We start from the raw sequence: 26,533 nt of genomic DNA, 5'->3' as shown, positions 1-26,533 counted from the left end.
TTTTTGTTGTGTGGTGCTAAGTATCTAAGTATCTGCTCTAAGCCTAGTTCAAATAAAACAACAAAACACATTTAGTTAAGGTTTAGCTTGGGCTCTCCGCCGGTTTTCCTTCCATCATTTGTTTTAGTTTTAGTTGGGATCGATTAAAGCACTAGCGTCTAAGATATCCTCGTTTCGATGGGGTTAGCAAAAATAAATGAGGGACATATGCTAATTTACAAGGGCTAGAGTTTAAGTTCCCCCCCTGCGTTTCCTCCTCCGTTTTTATTTTCTCTTTACAATTTTGGTTCGCTCACACTTCATAATTGGACTAGAAATATATTTATGATGTTCCCCCCGTTCAATATCCATATATATTTTATATCAATATTATTTTGTTTTAGGTGTCTTCGTTTAGAATTGCATAATGGTTCTTATCTCATGTTTTTATAGGGATTTTGTTTTTGTGGTGCTCGAAGCTTTTCTCTTGGTTAATGTCGTATATAATGCTTAGAACCTATGAAAAAAATTACATATCCATAGGGCTAGTAAAAAAAATAAAAAAAAAACATCGCTCTCCTTTATCCTTCAGTGTTGATAACTAGATAGTCTAGAAAATGGCTTAGTCTACAAATAGGCTATAAGCAATATATTTATATTTATATTTATATCTTGTAATATTTTACTTTCAGTTTTAGTTTAGTGCTGGGATTAGCGCAATAGACACATAGAGCGGGCGTTTCTTTTCAAATATATTTACAGACATCTGCTGGCTATATGTACAACCGCAAGATAGCTTCAAATCAAAATGATATCGATTTTATATAAATGTATTTATATACGTAGCACGTGGTACGTAGTATCTATGGTGTGGAACCCTTGCACTGCTTTAGTTGGTGAACAGGAAGGGTCCCAGCGACCCTCAAACCATTGGTGGCTTTATATCCACGAGGGAGCTGGGATCCAGACCGGGTGAGCCACCGGTGGCCAGGTGGTGCGAGTGGTGGGCATGGTGGTGCAGGTGATGGGCATGGGGATGCTGCTGCTGGCCAAATTGCTGGTGATGATGCTGCTGCTGTTGCTGGTGGTGTTGCTGCTGCTGCTGTTGCTGCTGATGTTGCTGCTGCTGTTGCTGTTGATGCTGCTGCTGCTGCTGTTGCTGCTGATGTTGCTGCTGCTGCTGGTGAAGCATCACCGGCGAACCGCCCGCGGCGACCATCTGGTGCGGCGTGGCCAGGTGCAGACCGCCGCCCAGCAGGCTGCTGGACGTGCCATTGGCGCTGTGCGCGTGCAGCGAGGTCGGGGTGCCGGGATGGCTGCCAGAACCGGATACGGAACCGCTAACGGAACCGTTTGAGCCACCGGAATTGGAATTGGAATTGGAGCTACCCGTACCGGATCCAGCTCCCGCTCCGGTGGTCACCGATCCCGATACCGCTAACGTACCAGCACCAGTTCCCGAACTAGCGCCACCCCCGCCGCCACCGGCCCCGCCCGTCTGTGGGCCACTGCCCACGCCGCCCAGCCCGTTGGACTCGCCCGACTGGTTGGCGGCCTCCTCCGAGTCGCTACACGACTCCGAGGAGCCCTTCTTCAGCCCACCATTGTGGCCATTGGCCTGGTGATTGGCCGTGCCATTGTGCGTCTTCACGTGCTTGGCCAAATGGTCGCTGCGCATAAAGCGCTTGTTGCACACGGGGCATGCAAAGCGCTTCTCGCCGGTGTGCGTCCTCAAATGCCGTTGCAGCTCGTCGGAGCGTGTGAAACGCTTGCCGCAGAACAGCCAGTTGCACACAAAGGGACGCTCGCCGGTGTGCCACCGCAGGTGAGCCTTCAGATGCGACGTCTTTCCATACACCTTGCCACAGCCCGGTATGTGACACGAATGGATGTTCTTCTTGCGCAGATGAACGCCAGCGGGACCCAGGCGTTCCGCCTCCTGGCAATTCGGGCAATCGCAGGTGGCCCGTCCGGCATAACGCCTCTGGGATCTGGGTGATGGTGTCGATGGTGAACCACCCTGCGGGGAGCCACCCGCCGCCGCTGCCGCTGTGGCCGCAGCTGCTGCCGCCGCCGATGGAGAACTGTGGGGCAGGGAGAAGCCACCCATGCCCACGCCCACACCAACGCCCACACCCTGGCCGGGCAACATGCTCTTGTAGGTGTCCTGCAGCAAATGCTGTCCCGATCCCAACAGCGAATGACTCAATGCGGAACTATAGTTCTCACTCGCATAATTGGCCATTGTGGAGTGCATGCCCGCACCACCCATATCCAGCCAGGATCCGGCGGCACTGTGCATGTCCCACCAGCCGGAATTCACGCTGGCGGCCTCCTTGTGGGTCACTGCATTGAAGGGCCAATCGTACGGATGACGCGAGTAGACACCGCCAAACGCAGCCGCGCCGGCCTCAACTTTACCCAGGAGGCCCTGATGCATGTGATGGTTGTCCATGTTCGAGGTGGAGGTGTTCGGAAAGTACAGATCACCGCCGTAGGCCGCTGCCACCGCAGATGCCGTGGAGGATGACTGTGATCCAGAGGCGGAGGAGGAGGAGCCGGTGGAACCCCCGCCCACCGCCGCGCAGGAGGAGGTCAGGGGGCGACTGTAAGGATAGATGCTGAAATTACTCGCGAGTCGTATAGGGCCAGCTGCTGCGGCTGTCCGCGCACAGCGCTCCAAGGGATCACCCCCCACAAAAGTGGTCAGCTGGTGGTGGGTGGATGGATGTCTAGTAAATAGAATATAGTAAACTCTAAACATTCCTAACCACCAGAAACCCCCATCCAACCACCGTCCACTGGGGCAATCCCTGCTGGATCGCTGTGCGCCGCCTGTCTGCTTACCTAGCTGTGATGTTCACCATGGTGCTGGCGCTGGAGGAGAGACTCCTGGAGGACTGTCCTCCGCTCGATCCGCTCGAGCTGGACGAGCTGGCCGCTGAGATGGCGCAGGGCGAGTGCTGACCGGCGCTACTGCCACCGCCGCCGCCACCTCCGCCGGAGGAGCCACTGGATCCGGCTGCCGGCGAATTGGGACTCCTCTTCCACGGATGGAAGCCCTTGCCCACAGCGGCGTCGGCCAGCGGGGGCGGTGATTTGTTGGAGAGCTTGTTGCACTGGGCGGCCAGCATGGCCAGCGGAGTTCCTCTCAAGCTGGGATGATCCTGAAAGGATACAAACGGATTATATTTATCACCTATTTATGTTACTTTGAATCATAAAACATAGTAAGTATATAAACATATTTTCCATTGATTATATGCACTTTATATCACGCAGATTGAAACCCACACACTTTGGTTAAATATTTCCCATGGGAATGCTTGCATTTCTTAATTAACTGCCGTTCGCGCGAATTTGCAAATTACTTAAATGCGAATTAGTCGAGCTCAATTTCGCTTCCTGCCCGATTTTGCCCTTTGTTTTTTTGCGGCCAACGGTTTCTAATGTCTGTCTGCTGAAAGAGGGCCAAAAGGGCAGGCCGAGAGGGCCAAGAAGCGAACAGCAACCCACAAAATTAATTCGCCACGTAAATCAAAACTGAAATTCCCTTTTAGCGCTGCGAATGAGCCGCGATTTTATGGTCTCTGGCGTTCTGGGGATACTCTTTTGGCACGAAAGGGTTGAGACGACTGCAGAAAGACCTATAATAAACTTTTAAAAATAATAACAAAATAATTGATAATTACAAAAAATCAATTCGATGCGTTATCAATGCAAATTGAACAACAATACTTTGTAAACATATTGTAAAATAGCATATTGTTGTAATAAATGTTGTAAGAACTTAAAAGAAGCTTAAAGGACTTTCAGCAGATACAAGCCTATTATTATAGATTTAATATCATTACAAATAAGAGTATTGATACTTATATTTGTCCAGAGTATTACACATTCGGCTATACGATGTATCCCTTTTCCCACAGACATTTATAATCGAGAGCTGCGTTTTTTGAGAGGAAGTCATTAAAAGTCGGCTCGATTCGGGGGTAGTCCTTGGTCAAAACTAATTTTCAATTCCGCTTTTTGTCTAGCGGCGAATGCGGCACTTGTTTTCGCCTTTTCTCCACTCGAAAATTGCTGCCTGATTGACGAAGGTCGAAGGATTTCTCTAGAGAAGGATTCTCACCCAATCTGTGGTCCCTGCGGATTGGATCCTCGTCAAACACATTTCATGCCTGCCAGCTGCTTGAGTTGTTGCTGCTGAATGCAACTTGGCCAAAACAACCGAGATGCCAACAATAACAACAACAAAGAAACAACAGCCAGAATTGTCAACAACAAGTTGAACAACTTTGGCAATACGGTAAAAGTTGTTCAATCAAGCGCCTCGATATATTCGCACATATATACACTGATCCGAAATTAATCGGCGATCCATCGATTACCTGGGAAATGAGTCTATTTGAATTTCCCCCCTGCGCTAAGTGCAACTTGTTCTTTGGCCGACACTTGTTTATTATTGGCTTTAATGCGAGCAAAACGAGTTAAGTTATGGGAATTATCAGATAGTAGGCAAGATTATATTTCCATAATATATTATAATAAATATTTATTACTGTGGAAAATGTGAGCAGTAATATATGAACTGTAATCAGAGTTAAATTGTTTTTTGGAAAGCACAAGTTCGCGCTTTTTTCAATCAATTATTTGTTCGAGTGCATTGTGGCCATTGCCCAGTAGTCGTGGCCTCGTCGAGTTGTCCAAAAAAATTAAGTTAATAGTTTACTGACTCGAGTCGGCCGATTTACAGTTGCCTAGTTTCGAGCTTTTACCGTTTTCGTTGGCCATTTTCATGTGGAGGGGGTGGGTGGTGCCGTGGTGCTGTGGTGCTGTGGTGCAGTGGTGCAGTCGTTTTTATGGTGGTTCAGCGGATTGCTTTGGCAACCAGCAATCAGCCGGAGATCGGGATCAGAGAGCCTCCGCGGAAGCTGCTATTTTGGCCAGTAATTGGCCACTCCAGAAATTGAGAGGAAAGGCAACTCTGGGGAATCCCCCTTACAACCGCCCACCTAACCATGCATACATATGTATATACTACACCTACATACATACATGCATACATATTGCATTTCCTGACTTTCTGCGGATCTGTTTTTGTGGCACGTTTATGTCGCTGCCGCTTTTTCAATTGCAAGTCTGCTCATCTCCTGCATCGGACAGGTGCTTTGGCAGCCTAATGACATCACCCATTCGAATCGTGAGGTTCCTGGATCTTCTGGATATCTGGATATCCAGCCACCGAACTACTTTGGCCCCTTAGTCGAACAAAAAAAAAAAACCAAGCCAAGCCGAAAAAAGCACACACTTAATTGGAGCAATTTCAACGTCGTGCAACTGCGCGTATGAGTAATGGCTGTTGTGCCAGTGTGTATGAGTGTGTGTGTGTGTGTGTATATATGTTGGATAAATTATACAAAATGATATCGGGGCAGGCAAGTCAGTTAGTTAGTTAGTCAGTTGGTCAGCTAGTCAGTCAGGAGAGTCTGGGGCAAATTAAAATGCAACTCGATTTGATTAATCGATCAGACTTTTGATTGAAGTGGCTGAAATAGGCATCAAAACAAATGATTGAGTCAGGCGATCATCTGTTGTATAAAATAATATCACTATAATTCTTTACGAATTTAAAGTCTTTCTTTTAATTGATTGATAATGTTTTCATGTTGCAGGAAATAAAGTTGGAATATATTGCTTATGGTTCTTCAATATTTGCGGAACATAAAATTATAATAACTTCATTAATTGGAAACTTCCTTTGACTCCTTTTTTCATGATTACCTCGGACGGATTTTACTACCACATTTTTTCTTGGCCACCTTAGGAGGGCTTGAAGTTGGCCTAATTAAAACAGTCGAATGTCATTTCCCGAAGGTGAAAACGGAATCGGGAATCTCGGCACCAGAAAGGGGATAACTTCAAAAGGCGCGAGCTAAACAAATTTGGCCAACGCAGCAGGTGATGTCCACGGCAGTGGAGGAGGGGAAGGGGGTGCCTTTTATCCCAGTGACCAATTCCCAGTTCCCCGTTCCCAGGTCCTCAGTTTTCGGATTCGGATACAGATACAGATTCCCCCGGACGAATTCACAGCGGGCGCTATCAGCAAATGGCGCTGCAGGTTCCTCACCTTTTATCTACCTCAGCTCCCGACCCCGATCTACCATCTCGCTTGCACCCGCTATGGCCATCTCCCTCCCGCCGATATCGCCCATCTCTTTCGGCGGCAACAAGTTGGGCACATCGATCGGAGGCGGTGTCATAATTTTCACAGCAGGTGTCGTCGCTAATGATTTACAATGAGCCAGGGAAAAATGGATAGAATCGGAGAATCAGAGAAATGGAGAGACAGAGACAGCGGGATAGTGTTAGAGAGAGAGAGGGGGAAATGCACTCCGTTTCATCGCCGTGTCGGCAAACAACAATAAAAATGTGAAAAATCTAAATTCGTTGTGGTCGACGTCGCTCTCCGTTTGAAGTCCACTCCAAAGACCAATTCATTATTCATCGGTTTGCATTGTATGCTGTATATATGTATGTGTGTATATATAGGGTCGACTCCTCATGGGTGGGGCGTTGCAGTGGCTAATTTGCCGCTGGGATCGATGGGTTTTCGACCCGAAGAAGGTACGCCGACTGGCGCCAAGTGGCGCCCCCTGGGGTGCCAGAGTGCCAAACAAATTGTTAACTATTGTGATCCGATTCGATTTGGAGTCGGTGGATCAAGGCGGTTTTTTGGATAGATGTGTCCCCGATCTGCATTCCTAATACCTCAGACCTAATACCTATGATCTATTGCGTTGCTTTAGCTTAACATTTTACTGTGATTTTAGAAAACTAATCTGCGCGATGTAATTATTTTTAAAGAGCTGTTTGTTGATTAGTACCTAAGGCAGGCTAAATATCTATTACAACATGGTTCAATATGGATCCTTACAATGGCAAATGGGAATGCCAAAATGGGCAGTTAAAACTTTAGAGTCCATCAAAATATGCCTATTAAATTTTGAATATTCCACACTTTTTGAATAACGAGCACACAGTGGAGGTAAATGGACTTTCAGTCTTTTCCAATTATCGCTGCCGTTTACATTGCTGATGAGTTTTCTCCGCCATAAAAGAGTGGACTCCTAAAAAAATCAACTATCGATGCCGACAATTATCGCCATCCATCAACGGGAATCAATCTCAGCTAATCCGTCGGAACGGCTAATCCCCAAACTTTGTGGCACAGTGTGTGAAAGGCAACAAAAACACACTCCTCATCAGCCAAAATATTTAACTTCAGCAAAAATGAGAAAATCAACTTCAAAACTCCGGCGCCAAAATGCAAATAAAACAAGAAACGCGAGGCAAAAACAAAAAACGCATAAAACGGCGCAACGCGAATATAAAAGATACTTTTAAATTGCAGTAGGCCTGCGCCGAAGTGAAGAGGAAGGAGCTACCGAATACGCTGGAGCATCGGCTGAAGGAAGAATCGCAAGGAGCAACGATGCAGATACAATTTTCATAGGCAATTAAAAAAAGTTCATTGGTTTTGATTTTATTTTCGACTGCAGAGAACTCTCAGCCATTCAGAAGCCACAACGCGCGGAGCTCGAGGCATTCGACTTCTTTGAAAACCAAAAGGATGGATGGCAGGCCATACAGAGCAGAGCGGACCAAACCAGACCATGTATCTATATATGTATGAGTGTGTACATATACCCAACAGAACCAGCCGGGACCCTCATCCTTCCATTAGCATGTAAAGTGTAAACTAATGGCTTTGATTCTGATTCTGAAGGAGAGCGAAAGAGTCTTGCAAATTAAAAGCAGCGTGGGAACCAAGTCGCTTCTGTCCCAGAAGTTTATTAAAAAAAACGCCTGGCCCCCAAGTAGTAGCATCGGTCAACTTTGTCTTCATCGGCTGGGAGTTCCTTGGAACTGGTCTTATGATGGTCGGTATGGTCCTCCGGTCCACTGTTCGGTCCTCTCACTTGAGGATCTGGACTACGCCTGGACGTGGACGTGGACCTGCACCTAAAACCAAAGACCCATAAGTAAGCCATACACGAAAACTCATTAACAATGACGCTCCAAAAACGGCGGTGCAGAAGTAGCCGGGTAAAAATTAATGGAGTTTCCAAAGCTCCAGACTTTTTCATCATAATTTTTATTATTATTTTTTCATCCTTCTTCGCTTGTGTGTTTCTGTTTCATCCTTATCTCTGCTGCCTCGTTGCTGTTCTTTTTATTATTTATTATATTTTTGAGAAATTTCAGAAAGATATAATAAAACCAAAAGTAGAGAGAAGACGGAAGGTGCTTTCAGGCCTAAGTGATCTATAAATACTCTATGATATTGTGTTCAGAAGAATCTTATAATATGCTATAATAATGGCAATACCATCGATAAAATCACCATTTGCACTTACTTTTAATTATTTGATTTGAAAGCAGCGAGGCACTGGACCACTTATAGGGTATGTTTTAGTCTATATAAGCGTTGATTTTCGGCTCGGCCCGATAATTACGAACTGAGAGATTCGTTCGATGGCGAAGTGGAGTCATAACCCAAATTGATGAAGTGCATTAAAGTGTCTTTAATGTGCGGCAATAAGAGAGAGGGCGAAAGAAGGGGCGCGAGGTGGCGTGAAAGAGACGAAGTTAGTGGGATGAAAAGAGAGAGATTGCTTATAAGATTTTAATTTAGGAAATGCTTTAATTCGATGTTCCTCCCATTTGCTGCTCATTTGGCTCTGGTGTTTGTTATCAACCCCCCCACCAGACCACATTTGTAACCCTTGGCGCTTTCAAGGGCGAATTGTCACGCCTCCCAAAAAACCCCACCCCTTTCTCCCTTGCTTCTTAAATATCATGATTAACTGACCGCTCATTAGAGCCACATGACATTCTCGAAGGCTAAAGGAGCCCCCCTTTCGAAACGGGTCACATTTAATGGGCCTCGGATTGCAATTAATTTGAACCCGAACTTCTGGCGAGTGCTTTGGCCTGTTTGGGTGTTTAAGTTCAGGCAGCAGACTTTGTGTTCCAGTAATTGGGGTTGATTATGTTTTCAATTTCGGAGGATTGGTTGGCAAGTTGGCCAAGAGGGAAAGGGCTAAACAGAAGGAGCAGGGTGCACAATAGACGCCATAAAAGCAAAAAGTGTGAAAATTTATAAAACTGTTCTGTTGTGTTGAAAAATCTCATCAAAAATAATTGGAAATACTAATCCTTTATTTCTGCTGCTTATTGTAGAGTATTTTGTTTGGCTTGACTATAAAATTCAACAAAATTAGCTTATTAAATTCACTCCCGCCATTCCTTAGCCTCTTGCCTTGAACCCCTTCCCTCTTGGCTTTGTTTTGTCGACATTAACCCACCACATCCTTGACTCCTTCACACATTTCCTCAACCCGAACCGCAGCACTTCCCCCCTGTTGACGTGTTCAACTCGCATTACACTTAGAGCCTGCTTAAAACTTCATAAAACTCACAACTTTCAGCACATTGGGGGGATTATTTGGTGAGGTGTGGGGAAGGGGGATGCATGGGGGTTACTTCAAACAAAATAAACGCTGACAGGCAACAGCAACAACATTGGCCACAAATTCGCAACGTCATTAGCCGGCAAAAAGCAACAATAAAAGATATTTGCCAAAAGCGGTGAGCTCACATTTTTAACCCCTTTTGCACAAAAAACAGTGGAGTTTTTTGTTCAACAATTTTTTTTTGATTTTTTTTAGAAGGGGTACTAAATTGGGGTGGAGCTGCCAATTGGATAGCATATTTAGGAACATAAATCCGCGTTTAATCCCCCACTCTATGGCACCATAAAAATGCCGTAATGCATCTAGAATATTTAGCTGAATATGGGTACTTTTTATGTGGTCGTTTAATTGCCGGTGCATTGCTCATTTCGTGGGTAATTTATGCAATTTATGCGCCGCTTTCATTGCGGCAATTAAATCAAATTAATTGAATTATGTGTGCAGCTCGCTAAGGTGTTGTTCCTGCAGTTGTTGTTTTTTTACCATTTTATTGAGAGCCCCCATAAGGTTTGCATGTCTGCCCATGTCTGCGGGCTAATTTGCAAAGAATAAAAAAAAATGAGCAACATAAAATAACAGAAAAACCTAAAAAAACAACACACCACGGAATAAAGACAAAACATTTGCCACAGGCCACAAAAGCAGCAGCACATTTAAGCACCACAGACAAAACACATTAAAAATGCAAACAAAATTTGTTTCTAAGCCGATTAATCAATCGGGCGTAGTCGAATACAAGATACTCTCAAATTGGTTAGCTAAAAAGCCTTTGAAAACTGTATTTTTCATTGCTAAACTGCAAAATGTAATGACAATATATATCAAGCCATCGCTGATAGCTTGTCACCACTTAATCGCAAACAAACGTATATAATTTTATCACTATGATCACATAGCCACCTCATGTGAAATCAGTGATCACCGCAATCAAACTGACAAATTAGCAAGCCCAACACAATGGCGATAGCTTTTTCTGCTCCCAAGTTATGGCATCTGATCTCTAATGATCACTCGTAGGGTAATCGCTTAAATCAAATAAAATTACCAACTATTAGACTAATCGTTGTCAGCTATAACTATCGCGGATCTATGGCATCAATCAGCCGTTGAGCTATATATACTATATATCCATATGGATCATGGCTGACAGCAAAGTGGATGGACCAGGGGGTTCAAGGTACCAAAAAAAAGGCAAAAAAAAAAGAAAAGATCGCTAAAAGATACGAAAATTACAATTTTTGAAACTTTTCAGTTGAAAGCTTAATTTTAACAAATATTTACACGAACAGATAGAATCTTCAGCTCATTTTGTTTATAGTATGAACAAATTTAAACGTCGCCGCAAGCTGTCGATGTTCATGTCGATGGTCAGGCATTGGCGATCATCATCACGATGATGACGTTGTACCCACCAGGGGACTGGTTGGTTAGTCGGTTAGTTCGATGTATCGATGGATGTATGGATGGATGGATGGATGGTTGGATGGTTGGATGAATGGCTGGTTGGATGGTTAAGCAGCCCCAGAGCAAGTTGGTCGAGAGTCAAGTCGTTGCGATCACAAGTCGGTATCGATTCACTCACTCACTTAGTCATCCACCGATCGTTTGCATCTGTATCTGTATCTGTGCGAAGTATCTGTGTGTAGGCGTGTGCAGCTGTGTGTCTTCATTAGCATAATGAGTTTGATTGAAAGCCAACTTGATATTGATATTGATATTTATGGCGAGACAATTGATTCAGCCTGTCTCCCTCGCTTCGGAATATATTATATAGATTTGTTTTATTGTCATTTGAGTTTTTATATTATTATTCTGAAAATATTAAAACTTTATTTTCTGACTTTTCTGGCAGATCTGTGAGTATTTAAAAGACGTTTTTGCGATGACTGTACTTTTATATCCCCGACTTCCTCTCACTCGCACATTAAGAGAGACAGAGACAGATACCTTAGAGGGGTGGATTAAAAGAGATGGGTTGATGGACTAAGTGCCGCTAAATGCTCGAAATGGCGCAGTAGGAGACGAAGGTCAAAGGGCAAGGCCGCCAGTGAATGAATGAAAGACAGAGAGAGGGAGAGAGGGAGAGAGGAGCGAAAGGGAGGGAGAAAAAGAGGAGGCAACTGCCAAATGGCGGTGATGGATGGGCCGAAATAAAAAAATTGGAAAGAGGGGATGCTGATGGGAAAAGGGACCGACCGACTGACACGGATTCTCGACCCCATGGCGCGAACATCGAAATGTGCAATTTTTGTAACAAATTAGCGGTCTACGGGAAACAGGGAGAGAGAGAGAGAGGCTGATCCTGTGATCCTGCCAGCGATTATCGCCGCAGGATGTCACAAGGAGAGAGCGAGCGAGCAAAAGAGAGAGCGAGTGAGATAGAGAGAAGGAGCGCTAGAGAGCTGACTGAAATCCAGCAGTTGATCCTGCAAATCCTTTAATGCCAGCACAGAGCGCCTGATTTAAGGCAAAAGAAAACACAACACACAACACTTATGCCAAATACAGGACTCTCCTTCTGCCACTCGTTTCGATCGAAACAAAGGACATTTGCTCTAAATCTGCGCTCTAATGAGAGAGTTCTTGTAAAAACAAGACACGGCGATCTGCATTGTCCTTTGCTGCACTTGACCACACAAAACAATGGCAGACAAAAGCTGACTGTCCTCGGGCCAACACAATATTTCCACTTGATTCCGAAACTATGCCAAGAATATACATACTTGTAGTAGGCCTAAAACAACATGAACCCAAAAGGGAAGTGGAACACAAAAAAAAAAAAATAATAAATGAAGAAAATACTAGATAAGTCCTTCGAGCGTTTTTCACTCGAAATTTTCGCGCATTTTCTGTGTGCAGACACACTTAAAAGCTAGTTTCCTGCCACGCCCCCTACGCCTATGCAGTGGATAGCCCCCTTTTGACACAGCTCCCCACACCCATGCGTTATCATTAAAACCACGCGAAAAGTGTTCTAATTGCAAAACTTTTGCCATGCAATGTTGCTGCCGCTGGTTTTCTGCGCCGCGTGTTTGTGGTAATTGCAAATTGCAGTGGCATGCAGCTGCAGCCCCCCGGAAAACCCCATGGAAAACTTTATGGTGGGCGATAGGATGGGGGGTTGGGCGCAGAGGGGTGTCTATACATATATGATGGTGCACACAACCCGACCAAATAGTCAGGTAGGACTTGGCCAACAACTCTCTGGAACAGGCGGCGACTTTTAATTAAAAGTGACGAGTGTTTAATAAGTGATGGTCTACACAAAAAACCACACTTCTTCGTTATTCTACACTATGCAAATGAATAGAAGTTCGCTGGTCTAGATACTCAAATCGATTTCGGTGTAACTGCATGATTGAGAAACTAAATTAGTAAATGAAATTATTTGTTCCGTTGAATTTTGTATATTTAATTTACTTAAAAAAGAAGCAATAGCAAAAAACTTAATGCACCTTTGTCATGTGGAAAGCCATTTGGTCAAGCCTCCAGTTGACGTGACTCGTTTAATGGTTGTACAATGTGCAATCAGATTTGTTTTACAGCTCCAATTCCCACTATATGAGTATATATATACATATATTTATATACTATAGCTAAATAGGGGCGATCGGGCGATATTTAAGTGGGACAGACGATGCCATTATCTGCGTCTGTTCTGCTCAGTTTAGCCAAGCAAATAAGCTGGCAAAAAAGAACAGCTAAATAACAATGGCTAAATAAATAGACAAAAATGCGGTTCGTGTCAATGGCAAATAAATCTATTAGTAACTATACTGCACATCCGCCTATTTAACCGTCCGTCCACATATAGATAGATATCCCCTTTTCGTAACGCCATTGTGGCCTTTGTTGTGCTGCTAAAGTGCGACAATTTGTGTTAAACAAAAGACTTGGACAGCAACAGTGGCGAAATCCACAAGAACAAGGATCTGGGTCCGGATGGGTTCGATTGGAGTGGTTGGAGGGTCCAACTCCTACGGAATGTGTTTATAATTGGTTATGCAAATCAATTTGTTGTTGCTGCCGCCGCCTACCCGAAATGTTTGATAAATTGCAAGACACATCCCATAAAATCGCTCTCAGCCGTTCGCTTTGCTTGGATGATGACATTTAAATACTCTATCGATTCGATTGCATTTGAAAAAGAATCTCATTCAAAAAGAGTGATAAATATATATGTATATATGTAGGTTAAATCCAATCATTTATAGTTGATATAAAAGCCTTGATGCGGATAATTTGCAGGGTATCCCCCATTCGCTTTTCCGCCACTTCATCTTCATCGCCGCTTGTTTGCAGCTCATTTAAATTAGCTAAATAAGAGCGAATGGGGCCTGGTTTGGACTGGCCCCCTGACCCTCCTACGGACCAACCTCCTCCATATCCATGCCCATACCCATACCCATACCCATATCCATATGGCCGCATCCGCTATCCCGCTGTGAAGAGGGCTTGTCCAGCTGTCTGGGCAGCAGCTCCAAAATGCTGCCGGTTTTTGTTCGTTCCCCCTGATTTTATATTTATTTATTCTCGCAGCCCGGCTCTTTTGCATATTCATTTCGAATGGCACTCGAAGGAGTCGAAGATGGCCGGAGATCGCAGATCTGAATGCTAAAAACTGAAAACTGAATGCTGAATACTGAAAAACTGTAGACGGGAGACAGAAGACAGAAGACCGGTAGCCAATTGCTTTGGCAGTTAAGGTTGCACCAATTCGTTTAATAATAAATAATGAAAATGCCCATGTCCGTAGCTGGCAATTTGACTTATTGATTTCTTTATTCGGCGGCAGTTTATTTTTTGTATTTTAGTTTTGTATTTTTTTTTTTTTTTCGCCGCCTTCGGTTGACAGTGGTGGACATTGAAATGCGACGATACGTCCAGACGAAGATTACCAAAAACGCCATGGGGCTGACTTTGATTAATGATGGCTAGTCTCGAACTAGTGATTCCCCGCGCCCCGCCACTCTCTCACCATCGATTAGTGTCTTTATAAATTTTAATTTCATAATCTGGCGAGCTGAAGATGTAACCAGCTATGCGGACTAGCATTGAACATATGTGTATATTCGTTTTGATAAATTGATTTGACTGGCGGGCATTCTGTATGGATTTAGAGTCTTAACCCCTCGCTACTAAGTGTAAACTAGACATTTGTGGGGGAAAAGGTGTTAAGCTTCTGCTGCGGCTAGAGAGAAAATTATAAAAATCATCCGCATAATCAATCAAAACGCCCAAAGTTATTTAAATAATGTTTACAAACATTTGGCATTCTCTCCTAGGCATTTTGGTTTGTTTCGTTTTTTCTAGTCGCATAAAAAATGAGGATCGGCGACTTGGCAACGCTTTTTTCCCTTTGGTGTTTATGGCTTTTTATAGTGGCTGCTAAACAAGAAAATTATGATTATTATTTAATGACTCAATAAATCAGAGATCGTGTTGTGACTCTGATTTTGAATCGGATTCTGGCTAATGGCCATTGCCATTGTTATTGTTATTGTTTTTACTGCCGCCTGGTTTTATTGGGCATTAAATGGCTAATTAACAAAACGCAACAAACACCCAAAGATCGTATCGCAGAGCTTATTATATGATTAGGAATTGATAGCACTACACGTAGCTAAGTATATGCATTATGGCGCTTTTTTTTCGATCTCGATTTCGGTGGCCTTTATGAGCAGTTAACAAGTCCCCCATGGAAATCCATAGACATACATAACACGATCGACTCTTGAAAGGTTTTCCTCAAACGATATTCCCCGATTTTTCCCCCGCTTTCGCTTCGTTTCGTTTCGTTTCGTTTTTCAGGCGCAAAGTAGAAAATTACAACCTGCACACACGCTAATGTTAACCGGGCGAAGGTAACCCCGAAAATTACCCACAATTTTCAGCCAGACAACCGGAGTCTGGCGTTTGACTTGCTGGCCCTCGGGGCCATTTTCTCAGTTCGGCTTTCCCCTCAGACATTTTCCCACTTTTCCCTCAGTCCATCCATCCATTGGCGGTCTGACGAATGTGGGAAAAACTCTCTGCAGCGTCGACTGGATTTTGAGTTTTCAATTTGATGTTGATAAACGCTTTCGATGGCCGAGCGTAACCGAGACTTGGCTCAAAATTCATTTAACTAATTGCATTTGTTGGACAAGCGACTGCATCCACACAAATTTGTCAAGTTAACAGGGCACAGTGGGCAAATGACCAACAAAAACTGGGGGAAAATAAAACCGACATAAATAATACTAAAAAGTACTTTCTATCAGATTGCGGGGTCAGCGAAGTACTGCCACCAAAGCACATCAATGAAGGTTATCACATTTAATGGGTTAAGTTCAAATAAGTAACTTGAGATTCTTGTTAAAAAATGATGCTTTTAGCATCATTTAATTGGCCAAGTTTGTGGGCTTTTCCATCCAATGTTGCTGCGGCAGCTTCTAGTTGCTGTTGCTGCTGATTCTGTTGCTGCTGTCAAGACAACTTGACAAACAACCCAGATGGTCAAAGGTGAGCCTGGTGATTTTCATCAATGGAAAACCCCGCTGCCAGCATTTTGCCATTGAGAAAATTGTGTGCACTGGAATTTAATTCATTGCATACAAATTGCTGCTGCCGTTGATGTTGCAGTGGCAATTGCTGCTGCCGCTGCTGCTGCTGCTGAATTTTCTTTGAGTTTTGCTGCTGCTGCTGCTGTTGCTATTTGCATGCAACTTATTTGTCAAGCGGCAACAATTTTCGCGTACACATTTCAATTGGGAAATTGTTGTGTGGCAGTTCCGCAATAAAAATAAAATCGAAGCGAAAAAATGTAAAAATAAATACTTGAACTGCATCCGAGTTGCAGTAGGCGTTGCACAATTTTCGTTGCGTTTCAATTGCATTTCGGGGCTTTTGCATTTGCATTTGCTTTGCTTCGGCTTGCTTTGCATATTTTGTCGCCATGTTCAGATAGTTTTTGGCACGCCAGCGCAACAAGAACGCCCACTTTTGGCTGACGCGAAAAACAAAAAAAAAATTAAAAATAAGAAAATAAAAATACAAATAAAATTAAATAAAATAAAATGGGTGGGCTGGCGAGGGAAACGAAGTAAAAATGCCTTTAAAATGAAATTGAAACTGAAACGAGTTTGCAACGTGGCCAAACGTCTTTGGCTCAGCTTCGTGCCGTGGCAAATCAATCAATTTGTGGCATATTTTTACAGCCCGTGTTGCTGTTGCTGTTGCTGTTGCATTTGTTGTTGTTGTCGGTGGGGATAATCGTTGCGCTTCATCAAGCCACAAACATGAAACATGAACATCATCAACGCCATTTCAACGCGCGCCTCGGCGCAAAGTTATAAACCCAATTTCGGACTGGGACTCCAGAGACTGAAGCGAAACTTGCAACTTGCAACCCGCAAGCCGCGATGTTGCACAAGGACAAGATGGCATAAAAAAAGCATATAAAATGCTTAAGTACACGCTCGCCTGGTGGTAATCACAGCAGATACATCTTAAGCAGGCAGCGCAGCGGCCACAAAAAGCAGCAACAGCAACAGCAACTCATGTTGCATGTTGCTGGCGGGCCTAACAACAGCAACATTGTTTCCCCGGAATATGTGTGTGTGTGTCGCGCGCTTTTAAGCACGAACCGCTTGCAGCGCTTAAGCATAATGTTGCTGCGCTACACTCAGACAAAAACGTGCCACAAATATGTTCCAGAATCATCAAGTTATGCCATAAATGTCTAATAGCTTGAATACGTTTTTCGGTAGCTTGCATTCAAATTTGAATAGCTTTATAATTAAGTGCTTGCAACTTAACAAAATCAATTGGTGATTTTTTCGAGTGTCGAAGTTATTGCAGATTTTCTTGCCGCTTCAGCGTTGATAATACGCGCAGTTTGACCTTATGACTAGAAGACCCCCAAAACAGTTTGACTTTGAGCAGCTGCAGCAACAGCAAAGGCAACACTTGTTGTAACAGCATTGGTGCACACAATACGGGCAAGGTAAATATTGGAAAATACAAAGAAAAGAACTTGGAAAGGCTTTTCCCCCAGCCCCTTGATTGCTAATTGCCACAGTGGAGAACAGTGGTATAAAATCGGAATGAAGCATTTGCCAATTGCATGGCAACTTACACGCAACAGCAACAGCAGCAACAGAAGTGGCAGCAACATCTCCGCACGGCGGCAACATGCGACTTTTACTAGCTATGAATAATGAGGCGGTATGCGCAAATGCGGCAGCCGAAAAGTGTTTTGCATGCATTTGTCAATTTAGCATGCCATCAAACATCCTTTCAATTCCTTTTGACAACAGCCGACTGAAGTCATGGCCCGTGATTTTGATGCGCCAGATTGCCAAGCAGCCAAAAAGTGGGAGGAGTCGTCATCCGAGTTCCCCAGTGAAAAAGGCCACCTCACTTGTCAACGCGACTGACTAACGAGTGCATCATTAAACGATTTTAACGACTTCATTTAATGTTTAACACAATATTTACAGCTGGGTCTCTGTGCGGCTGAGATTTTCCTTGGGGAAGTGCTGACAGAAAGACGGGTGAAAAACACACCAAAGAGTGGGAGCTATCAAAGGAAAGATCAGGGGGCGCAAACACTTTTGACTTTCATATGATATACCCAATTTAACAGCATTTTTCAGAGACTAAATGAAGTTATTTAGGTGTGCAAATATTATAGTAATGTCATCTTGCTTACTGACCATCGACTTAAGGACACAATCTCTGCATAAGGGACTGCAGTTACGGACAAGCGACTACAAATCCCAAAGGTTCTGGCTTAATTCAATTGGAAGTCCGGGAGTTGCTTACCCAACCCCTTCCCCTCCTCGTAAATCACCACCTACAACATAAATCAGGCGAAAGCGGGAAAATGAGCTGAGTTTTAGTGGGCTGCCCCTTTGACATTCGATGAGATATTCGCTTGGCGAGTGTAAAAACTAACGGCAATTAAACATGCCGAGGAGTTGAAGCGTTTTACGGCTCGGCGCTCGTTTCCTGTCATTCGAAGGGCCCCCCAACATATCCCAACCTAAAACAAAAAGAAAAAACAAGACAAGAAAATATCCCAAACATCCGAACTTGGGATGTCAGTCAGGCACACTTCAGCACTTGCAAGAAATATGACCACATAAAAAGTTGTGAAATGCACAGCAAACACAGAGGATTTTTGTCTCCTCTTTTTTTTTCGTTATGAGGAATGGGTAGGATAAATCCTCTGTGGCATTTCAGTCCTAAGCCGCCTAAGCAAATAAACCAAAAACCGAGGCGCTTGAGCAGGCCAAAGCACTAAATAGCCGTAACGAAAACAAACTGCATACCAGATACTCGTACATATATAGATAGATATATGTGGCATACATCATCGTCATCATCATCATCATCACCACCGTCGTCGTCGTCGTCGTCGTCGGCCACACATTGTTGTGCCTTGTTAAGTTGCCCCTGAGCCGAAAATCTCCTGACAAATCTGAGCGCTCTGCGCCTTTCTTTCTTCATAATTCCGTGTGTGTCGGAATTATCTCCGCTTTGGTCTCCTTTCATTGTCCTCGTTCTTTTCTCCTGCCTTTTTTCCCCGTTTTTGTTGAGAAATTAACAAAAATCTTTGTTATGCAGAATGCATAGTCGTAGGGGAATTAGACTAAGTGATACTCAGCTGGAAAGGGACTCATGTGTGTAAGGTGAACAAGTCAAAAAGGTCCTAGACAACACACATGTGAAGTAACAAGATGGAGACTAATATGGGTAGATGCAAATATAGATATAGGCAAAGTCGCTAAGGAAATTAGTTTCGAAAGAAAACATTTTCACAAACTATTGTAGAACATTTGTATAATATATGTTATAGTATACTTGGTATATTTTTCACATATTTCGAGAGTCAAAATTTCATAAATCCCTCTACCATTCGGCTGGCCGAAATTAAATCTTTTATGCATTTTAGACACGCATCTCTCCAACTTATATGGCTGCCTCTTCAGCCGCTCCCTTAACCCTTTGCAGCGCCCGATTTCTGTATCGATTCCAGGCCAAAAATAAGGAGACGCAACAACAAAAAAAAAACAAAAAAAACGCCAAAATAGCAAGGGACGAGAGCGAGAAATACATATCTGCGAATGCGAACTGCGCCCGAACCTTTTCGGTATGATTATCACAATTATCTGTAATTCAGACCATAAATCATTTCATTCTGCAAGCGCACAAAACTTTTAAACGTAACCCAATCTTGTGGCTCGGCTCAGCCGCCGTTGCTCGTTGCTGTTTTTTTCTTCGCTTTTTCCGTTTTTTTTTTTTTATCAAGTTATACAAGGCTTTATAAAAAATACATATAAATAAATAATGTCTTGCCCCGACTCCGGCGTCCGTATAAGGCCAGTTTTGCGAGCCTCGACTCCGGAGTCGGCCATCGCCGTCACCAAGTTGGAAAATACTTGGGTACGAGCAGAAATTTACAACACGATCAAACAATTCGATGCTGTTTTCGAGGCGAGGCGAGGCTGGATCGATTGATTGCTTAAGGAGGGTAGCTGCCTCGGGCAGGGGGGGTTGGTGGTAGAAAGGCGGTACGGCTATACTCGTACTATACTATGGTGTAGTAAGTATCTGGCGGCGATCGACGTGATCGGGTCCCAAACTTGTTGCCTGGTGTGCCGGGCATTAAAATTGATTAACTCATGAACTTGCATTCAAATCAACGCTGCTCGAAACGCTTTGACTTCGTGTCAACAAAATTTATAACAAGTTATTGTCGGCGGCCAGTGTGCAAAATCGCGAAAAGCAGATGAAAACTGAGCTCTGCGATTATAACAAAAATGTCCAAAGTTAATAAGCAGAAACTGTATAATCAGAGTTGTAGGAAGAAAATCATCATCTAGCTATCCTAGTAATGAAATGCAAGTGATTATCATACATCCGCATTACAAGTGATGATCATTAATTGACAGTACTCCATTTGATTACAAAAAATGCAGACCTGGTTGAAGTTAAACCATTTCGATAAATGTGGTTATAACCGAGGGTTGTAGTGGGCGTATCCCCACCGAAAGTTCCCTACCGATTGTCAGCGGTTGTCACCTGCAGTGTATTCGATGTCAGTTCAAATTAGTAGTGAATAATAGAACAGAGACACCGCGACGACGAGGGTGCCATTGGAGCCGCCGCATTTCACCTGGGAATGTTCAGAGAGTAAGGTGTAAAGCGAACACAACGCACACAGGCACACAACACACACGTCCCGTCCACCCTCCACCCCCGCCGCCGCACAACTCATTAGAAGCGCATTCAGACCATTCAGCATTGAGTGATTGCTGTTGTTGCTGGCGCTGTTGCAGGTAATTGCCGGGCCATCTAATATGCACTTGGCCCGGTAGTCAGTCATACTGTCAGCCAGTCAGTCAGTCCATCAGTCCATCAGTCCACCAGTTCAGTTCAGCTCAGTCCAGTCCAGTCAATCACTCCGCGGGGCTCCTGGGTATTCAAATTCATATTCATATTCATTAGAAACGAACCGAACCAAACCGAACCCATTGGAATGCCAGAGAAAGGGGTAATATTCGCGTTTAGCCATTTTATATCTATACATAAGTGCTTATATATATATAAATATGTATATATATAAATTCAATTAGTATTTGCATTTTTTAAACATTTCTAGAGAGCAGCAAATTAGCATAAATTCTATTTGGCATTTAAATTGTTTATTACACTGGCGGCGGGCTTATGAAAAGGGGGAGCGGTACTTGACTGGCAGTTAACACGTGTTGTAATCTCAATTATCCAGCCAGAACCCTGAGGGGCGTTTAAAGTTTACTCTAGAAGGGTTACCCACCGGTAAAATATGGTTTTAAAAGCGTTTAAAATAGGAGTCAGTAGTAGGCAGTTTGTCACCTGACACTCGATGCCATTCAAATGCATTGGTGCATATTGATGTGATTATTGAATTATTTGTCAAGCAATCGCTGATCTGAAATTTCGGTCAGGGTCTGTTCCAGTTTTTCTCATTTTGGCATGCAAATTTCGAGCTTGTCGCTGCGAGCGTTGCGTATACGCGGCGTGTTCTAACCACAGTTTTTCTTTATGGCCATGTTATATAAACTGCAAGTCAGAATGGCAGATATACTCATATGCATTTTTGGTGCGTGGTCTGTGTAATTGAAAATAAAAAAAAATGATAAAAGTCGGGGTAAAAAGGAAAAACCGAATTGAAAAAGGCTTTTCAAGCGGCACTTTTGAAGCGGCAGCGACCTTGTGCCGCTCGCACACCCCCTCCCTGGCGGCGGTTACCTTCTGGACTCCCTACTTTTTTTGCAGCATCATGCCAACTAATTTTCCAAATGACGCAAGTTAATTGCGACGGGCTCAGCCTTTGTCAAAGGTGAAAAATGCTCAGACTAGAAAAGAGGGGAAAAGAATGAAATGGAATGGCTACAATGTAGCAAAGGGGCAGACACAAAAGCCAAGGCGCATTCATTAAGCCAAATCATATTAAGTAAATATGTCGAGCAGCCAGAAGGAGGTGAGTGCACTGGCAAAATAATCGTGCTTGTAACTACATTTAAGGAATATCTCTGATCTTCCAATCGTATCTTCAAAGGAAGTCCCTTCATGAAGTTCCTTAAAGAAGTAAAGAAGTAATAATTAAAAATAGCAAATCTCGTCTAATTTGCAATGCTTAGTCAATCTGCTTTATAAAACGGCTTTGCTATTTTCTTAAGGAGACCATCTGGTCGTAGGGTCAGTTAAATTTCTCCGAGTGTACGATCTATGGGGCGCCTGTCACGGCTACCGCTGGCCACTCCCTACCTTTCAAGATCTCTGGCGCCTTCTTAACGGAGTGGAGAAAGATGCCGGAGAACCACAAACAAATTAGTCAATGACGCGGCGATCTTCTCCACAGTGTATTTTCATTAATATTTTATTGCTTAATTCCTTTTGTTATGCTGATTATGCCGACGCAGAGCGCTCACACTGAACAAATGAGGCTGCGGTTCATGGGAAAAACGCGCGGATCGTTGCATGATTTTCAATAATTTAACAGCGGCTTTCAATATATGTATAGTATACCATAGTATAGTATAATCCCTTCAACTCTGAGCTGAGCTTTTCTGTGATCTGCTAGCCACACGGCTGTCTCTTTGTTTCCCGGCACAAATGTTAATTTCAGTTTGTCTCGGTAATTTATCATCTTTCCTCTGCGCCTGCTGTTCATTTTTTTCCCTCTATGATGTCTTTAAACGCTTTTAATTAAAACCAATGCGCATGTGTAACTTTCTTAAGCAGGCCCCAAAGACGTAGTCAGTTTTATATATATATATATATATTTATATGGTTTTTTTCTTTTTGGTCTAGTCGCAGCCGTCGCTTTGAACTTGGCCGACAGGCGCGTTTGTTAAATGATTGATGTGGTATTAATTTTAATAAACGTTTCTCGTTCCTCGCTGCTCCATCAATATGCAGATCCGTTGGAGAACGAGAACGAGACCGAAAGACCAAGAGACCAGGCCAGTTTATAGGAGCCAGCTCGTTTCGTTATGCGGTTCTTGGCAAATACATTTATACATTTTTATGGGCACACGCAATTGCGTGGCGTCTGCACTTTGGTTCATAAAAAAAAGGTGAAAAAATCGGTGAAAAATAAACGTGGAAAAATGGGGGCGGGGCAGGGGCAGCAGATTGCCAGTGCCTCAATCACATTGCGCCCATTTGGCGTTGCTGACTCTATTAAAAGTGTCATGCGATTCGGGCTAATCCTTCAGAAAAGAGGTAATATATCTAAAGTACAACTAATGCTAATTTATTTAAAAAATTAAATAAATGTACATGGGTAAATTGTTTTAATTATTCCTTTTGCTAAACTTTAAAAGTATTCATTTCAGAACACTATATTCTTCTTGAAATACTTTGCAAACTCTTCTGATTATGATTTATATCACTTCTGGTGATTATTATTTTTAGCCAACTGATCTAGCCGCTGACCTTTGGCTGTGAATTACAGGGTTTTGAACCAATATCATATGATGTGGGGCAAGCGCGATGGGCTTGCATAATCAGCTAACTGAAATTCGAATTGAAATCGAGAGCAAAAGCCCGGAGGAGCCGTACAAAACGATCATTAGCGGAAATCTGTCTTAGTTTTTCGGGCCAGATCAAAGGCCGGACGAGATTGATGAGCGAATTTCGGATCGGGGCCAAAAGATCATTATGAGCGGCGGCCTGATGCGTTTTAGCCTTTAAGTGTTTGCTTCCGCCGTGCGATAAGCGATACGAGTCGAAAAGTCAGCGTGGAAATACGATCTCTACAGATTTGCCAAAACCCCAAAAGAAACAAAAAAAAAAAACAAAAAAAAATGATTTTAAGTAGACCCAGGAATGATTCCATCGTTAGCTTCACACCTCAAGTGAGCCTGAATAATTGATTTTGGGAGCGAGAAACGAGAAACGGCAAACGGCGCCTACCTGGTACCTCAGTATCTCAGCCTATCAATAGTATCTGTATCTGCAGCTATGTATCTGCGGCGCATACCGTGAAATTCGTTGGCACACAGAAAACAGTGAAAAAATCCGGGGCTGAACAAGCCGCGTCCAATCGATTTGTATACCGTTCCCCGGCATTAGATACTCCCAAACACTCCCGATGAGTTCCAATCATCATCGCCTCACAAAAGGATTCCAGCTGAGCCGCTGACAAAACGTGTGCGCTACTGTGAATTCCTCGGATGCGAAATCGTATCCGTAACTGAATACACATCGGAATCCGCGGCGTCTGTTGTCATTGTTTGTTTATGGCTGTTTATTGTCAATGCTAATGCCGTGTAAGTGGCTGATTTGTCCGATTACTGTACGTACATATATTTATTCGCGACAATTGGTAAGGATATTGGCAGCCGCATCTGTGAGATACTTGCTGCCACAAATACTTGCCGTAAAGCAACTTGACTTCTCTGCACGAATGATTTATGTCGAAGTGCACGAGTGTCTGCGGGAGGCATTCATCAAATCATGACTAAGTCGGCAAATGCCTGCCAGTCACTTGTCCGCAGTGAGCCCACATATGTATCTATGAGATACTTCGGGCTAAATTCTGCAGCGATATCTATGAAATGTTTAGCGAAGTGAATAGTGGGTGTAATAAATAGCTCTTAGTACCTTGTTTTTTTTTGTTTTTGAGTGCAGAAAAGACTAGTTTTTCTAGAACAGTTGGTTAAGACCCAATTATGTTTGTGGTATTACTGTGTACTACAAATATTCTTTTTCAGGATAAATTACATTACATTGGATGACAATAGTATCTAAAGTGATTGTATATTAATTGGCATAATTGTATAATTTCTTATACAGATAGATACGTTTGTATCTCAACACCCTGTAATTGTATCTATGTAATAGAATCTACTACTTTCCGGCTATGATGTCGATAGTTTTCTATTCGATGGATGGCAATTGTGTGTAAAGTGACGGTAAGTGTGCATAATTGAGGACCAGTGTTAAAAGAGATGCACTTCGATAGGAACGCTCTGACCAAATCGCATCTGGAGTGACCTATCTTGCAGATACATATCTCGAAGTGCGGTTTTGGGATCTTCGGATTTTGGATTTGAGATTTGAGATTACGGCTTACCGGATTAACTTGTGGCTTCTGCAAGTGTGTGGCGATGTTGCTGATGTTCATGCCCATGGCCGGAATCTGGGATCCGTAGAGCTGACCGGCGGTCGGTGTCATGTCCGTTAGCATGGTTGCTGTGGATGTTGCTTCTGCGGCTCCTGCTGCTGCTGATGTTGCTGCTGCTGCTGCAGTGGCAGTGGCAGTTGTCGTTGCTGCTGCGGCTGCTGCGGCTGCTGCTGATGTCAATTTGAGGCGCACAATGATGCTGTCTGTTTTGCTTTTGCTTTGTTTTGCGGCCACTTGGGTTTAAGGTTCGATTTTGTTTTCTTTTCTTTGCTCAACTCAGCTACTTTTTTTCTTTGTTGCGACTATTGTTGCAGGCCAGGCTCACTGATCTTGGAGAGTAAGGGAAAAAGATGTAAAGGACATGGACAAATGGATTGGCAAGCACAGCACAGCACAGCACAAGCACACACGCACTCAGAAAAAAAGCAAAGTGGGCTAAATCGCTAGAGAGGATTATGGCCCAGCTAATAGCCCAGATATGTATAATCCGTATCTGTATCTGTATCTTTTCTCGAGTCCGTCGGCGTTGCACTTTTCTTCACTCGGCCGTCGGCTGATGTTTGCTGCTGAGAGTTGCAATGTTTGACTGCTCTTATTGTCACTGGGATTTTGTGCCTATATATGGGTATATTTTTTCTTATTTATAGACTTTTTCTCTAAGGAACACAGGCAAAAAAAAATGAAATGTAAGCGATGGAAATTAAAGGAAACTCGAACCAAAAATGCACACAGTTGTTTTGTTTAGCTTGGCTGCTTGTTGGCTTGTTTATGTTTGTTTGTTTGCTTGTTGGTTTATTGTTTATTTATTTGCTTGTTTGTTTTTATGTTTATTTGTTTATTTGTTTGTTTGGTGACAGGAGGCGCCTGCCAACGAAAAAAAAGTGTCGCTGCTGTATCCGCGCCAAAAGTAACGCCGTCGTCGCTGATCGTTCAAAGGCTTGCAACTGTTTCACGCGAACAAAAAGCTTGTCTAAATGTCGCCGCTGCCACCAACGCTGCCACAGTCGCTGCCTCGGCCGGCGTAGCTGCCGCAGCGGTGCGAGTGGGATAGCACACGGTCGTAAATTCACTCCGGCCACCCGAAATTCAACGGGGGGAGCCAACGATGCCATCAGTGCAAGCGAGACGATCGTACAGACAATCCAAAAGCAACGACAACAAAAAATAAAACAACACACACCACTCTCTGAAGTGGTGCGAATGGATGCCAGGGGTAAAGATATATATGCATTCGTATTCGTATTTCGGTGGTGTGTGCGCCTTTCCCTTCCAGTTTCATTCATAAAAACCCCGGCTGCTTTGGGTAAAACCAGTTCCCAGAGCTCAGCCCCCTCTATATGAACGCTTTGGC

General features: G+C 43.6%; 1 protein-coding gene across 2 annotated transcripts; it reads right to left on the bottom strand.

Annotated features, from left to right (window-relative positions):
• Nucleotides 1–26,164, bottom strand: LOC6725566 (transcription factor Sp9). Of its 2 annotated transcripts, XM_016173668.3 has the most exons (4): nt 25,900–26,164; nt 25,132–25,511; nt 2,827–3,146; nt 1–2,600 (listed from the first exon to the last, which is right to left on the bottom strand). In XM_016173668.3, exons 2-4 carry the CDS (start codon nt 25,243–25,245, stop codon nt 902–904), a joined length of 2,133 nt encoding a protein of 710 aa, XP_016038704.1. In that variant the 5' UTR covers nt 25,246–25,511; nt 25,900–26,164; the 3' UTR covers nt 1–901. The 2 variants fall into 2 exon arrangements, with proteins under 2 accessions (XP_016038704.1, XP_016038705.1); XM_016173669.3 differs by having other exon boundaries at nt 1–2,585; nt 25,132–26,164.
• Nucleotides 26,165–26,533: the final 369 nt, after the last annotated feature.

The sequence above is a fragment of the Drosophila simulans genome, chromosome X (genome assembly GCF_016746395.2).
Source record: "Drosophila simulans strain w501 chromosome X, Prin_Dsim_3.1, whole genome shotgun sequence".
Taxonomy (NCBI): Eukaryota; Metazoa; Arthropoda; class Insecta; order Diptera; family Drosophilidae; genus Drosophila; species Drosophila simulans.
This window is presented reverse-complemented; position numbering and strand designations above follow the sequence as displayed.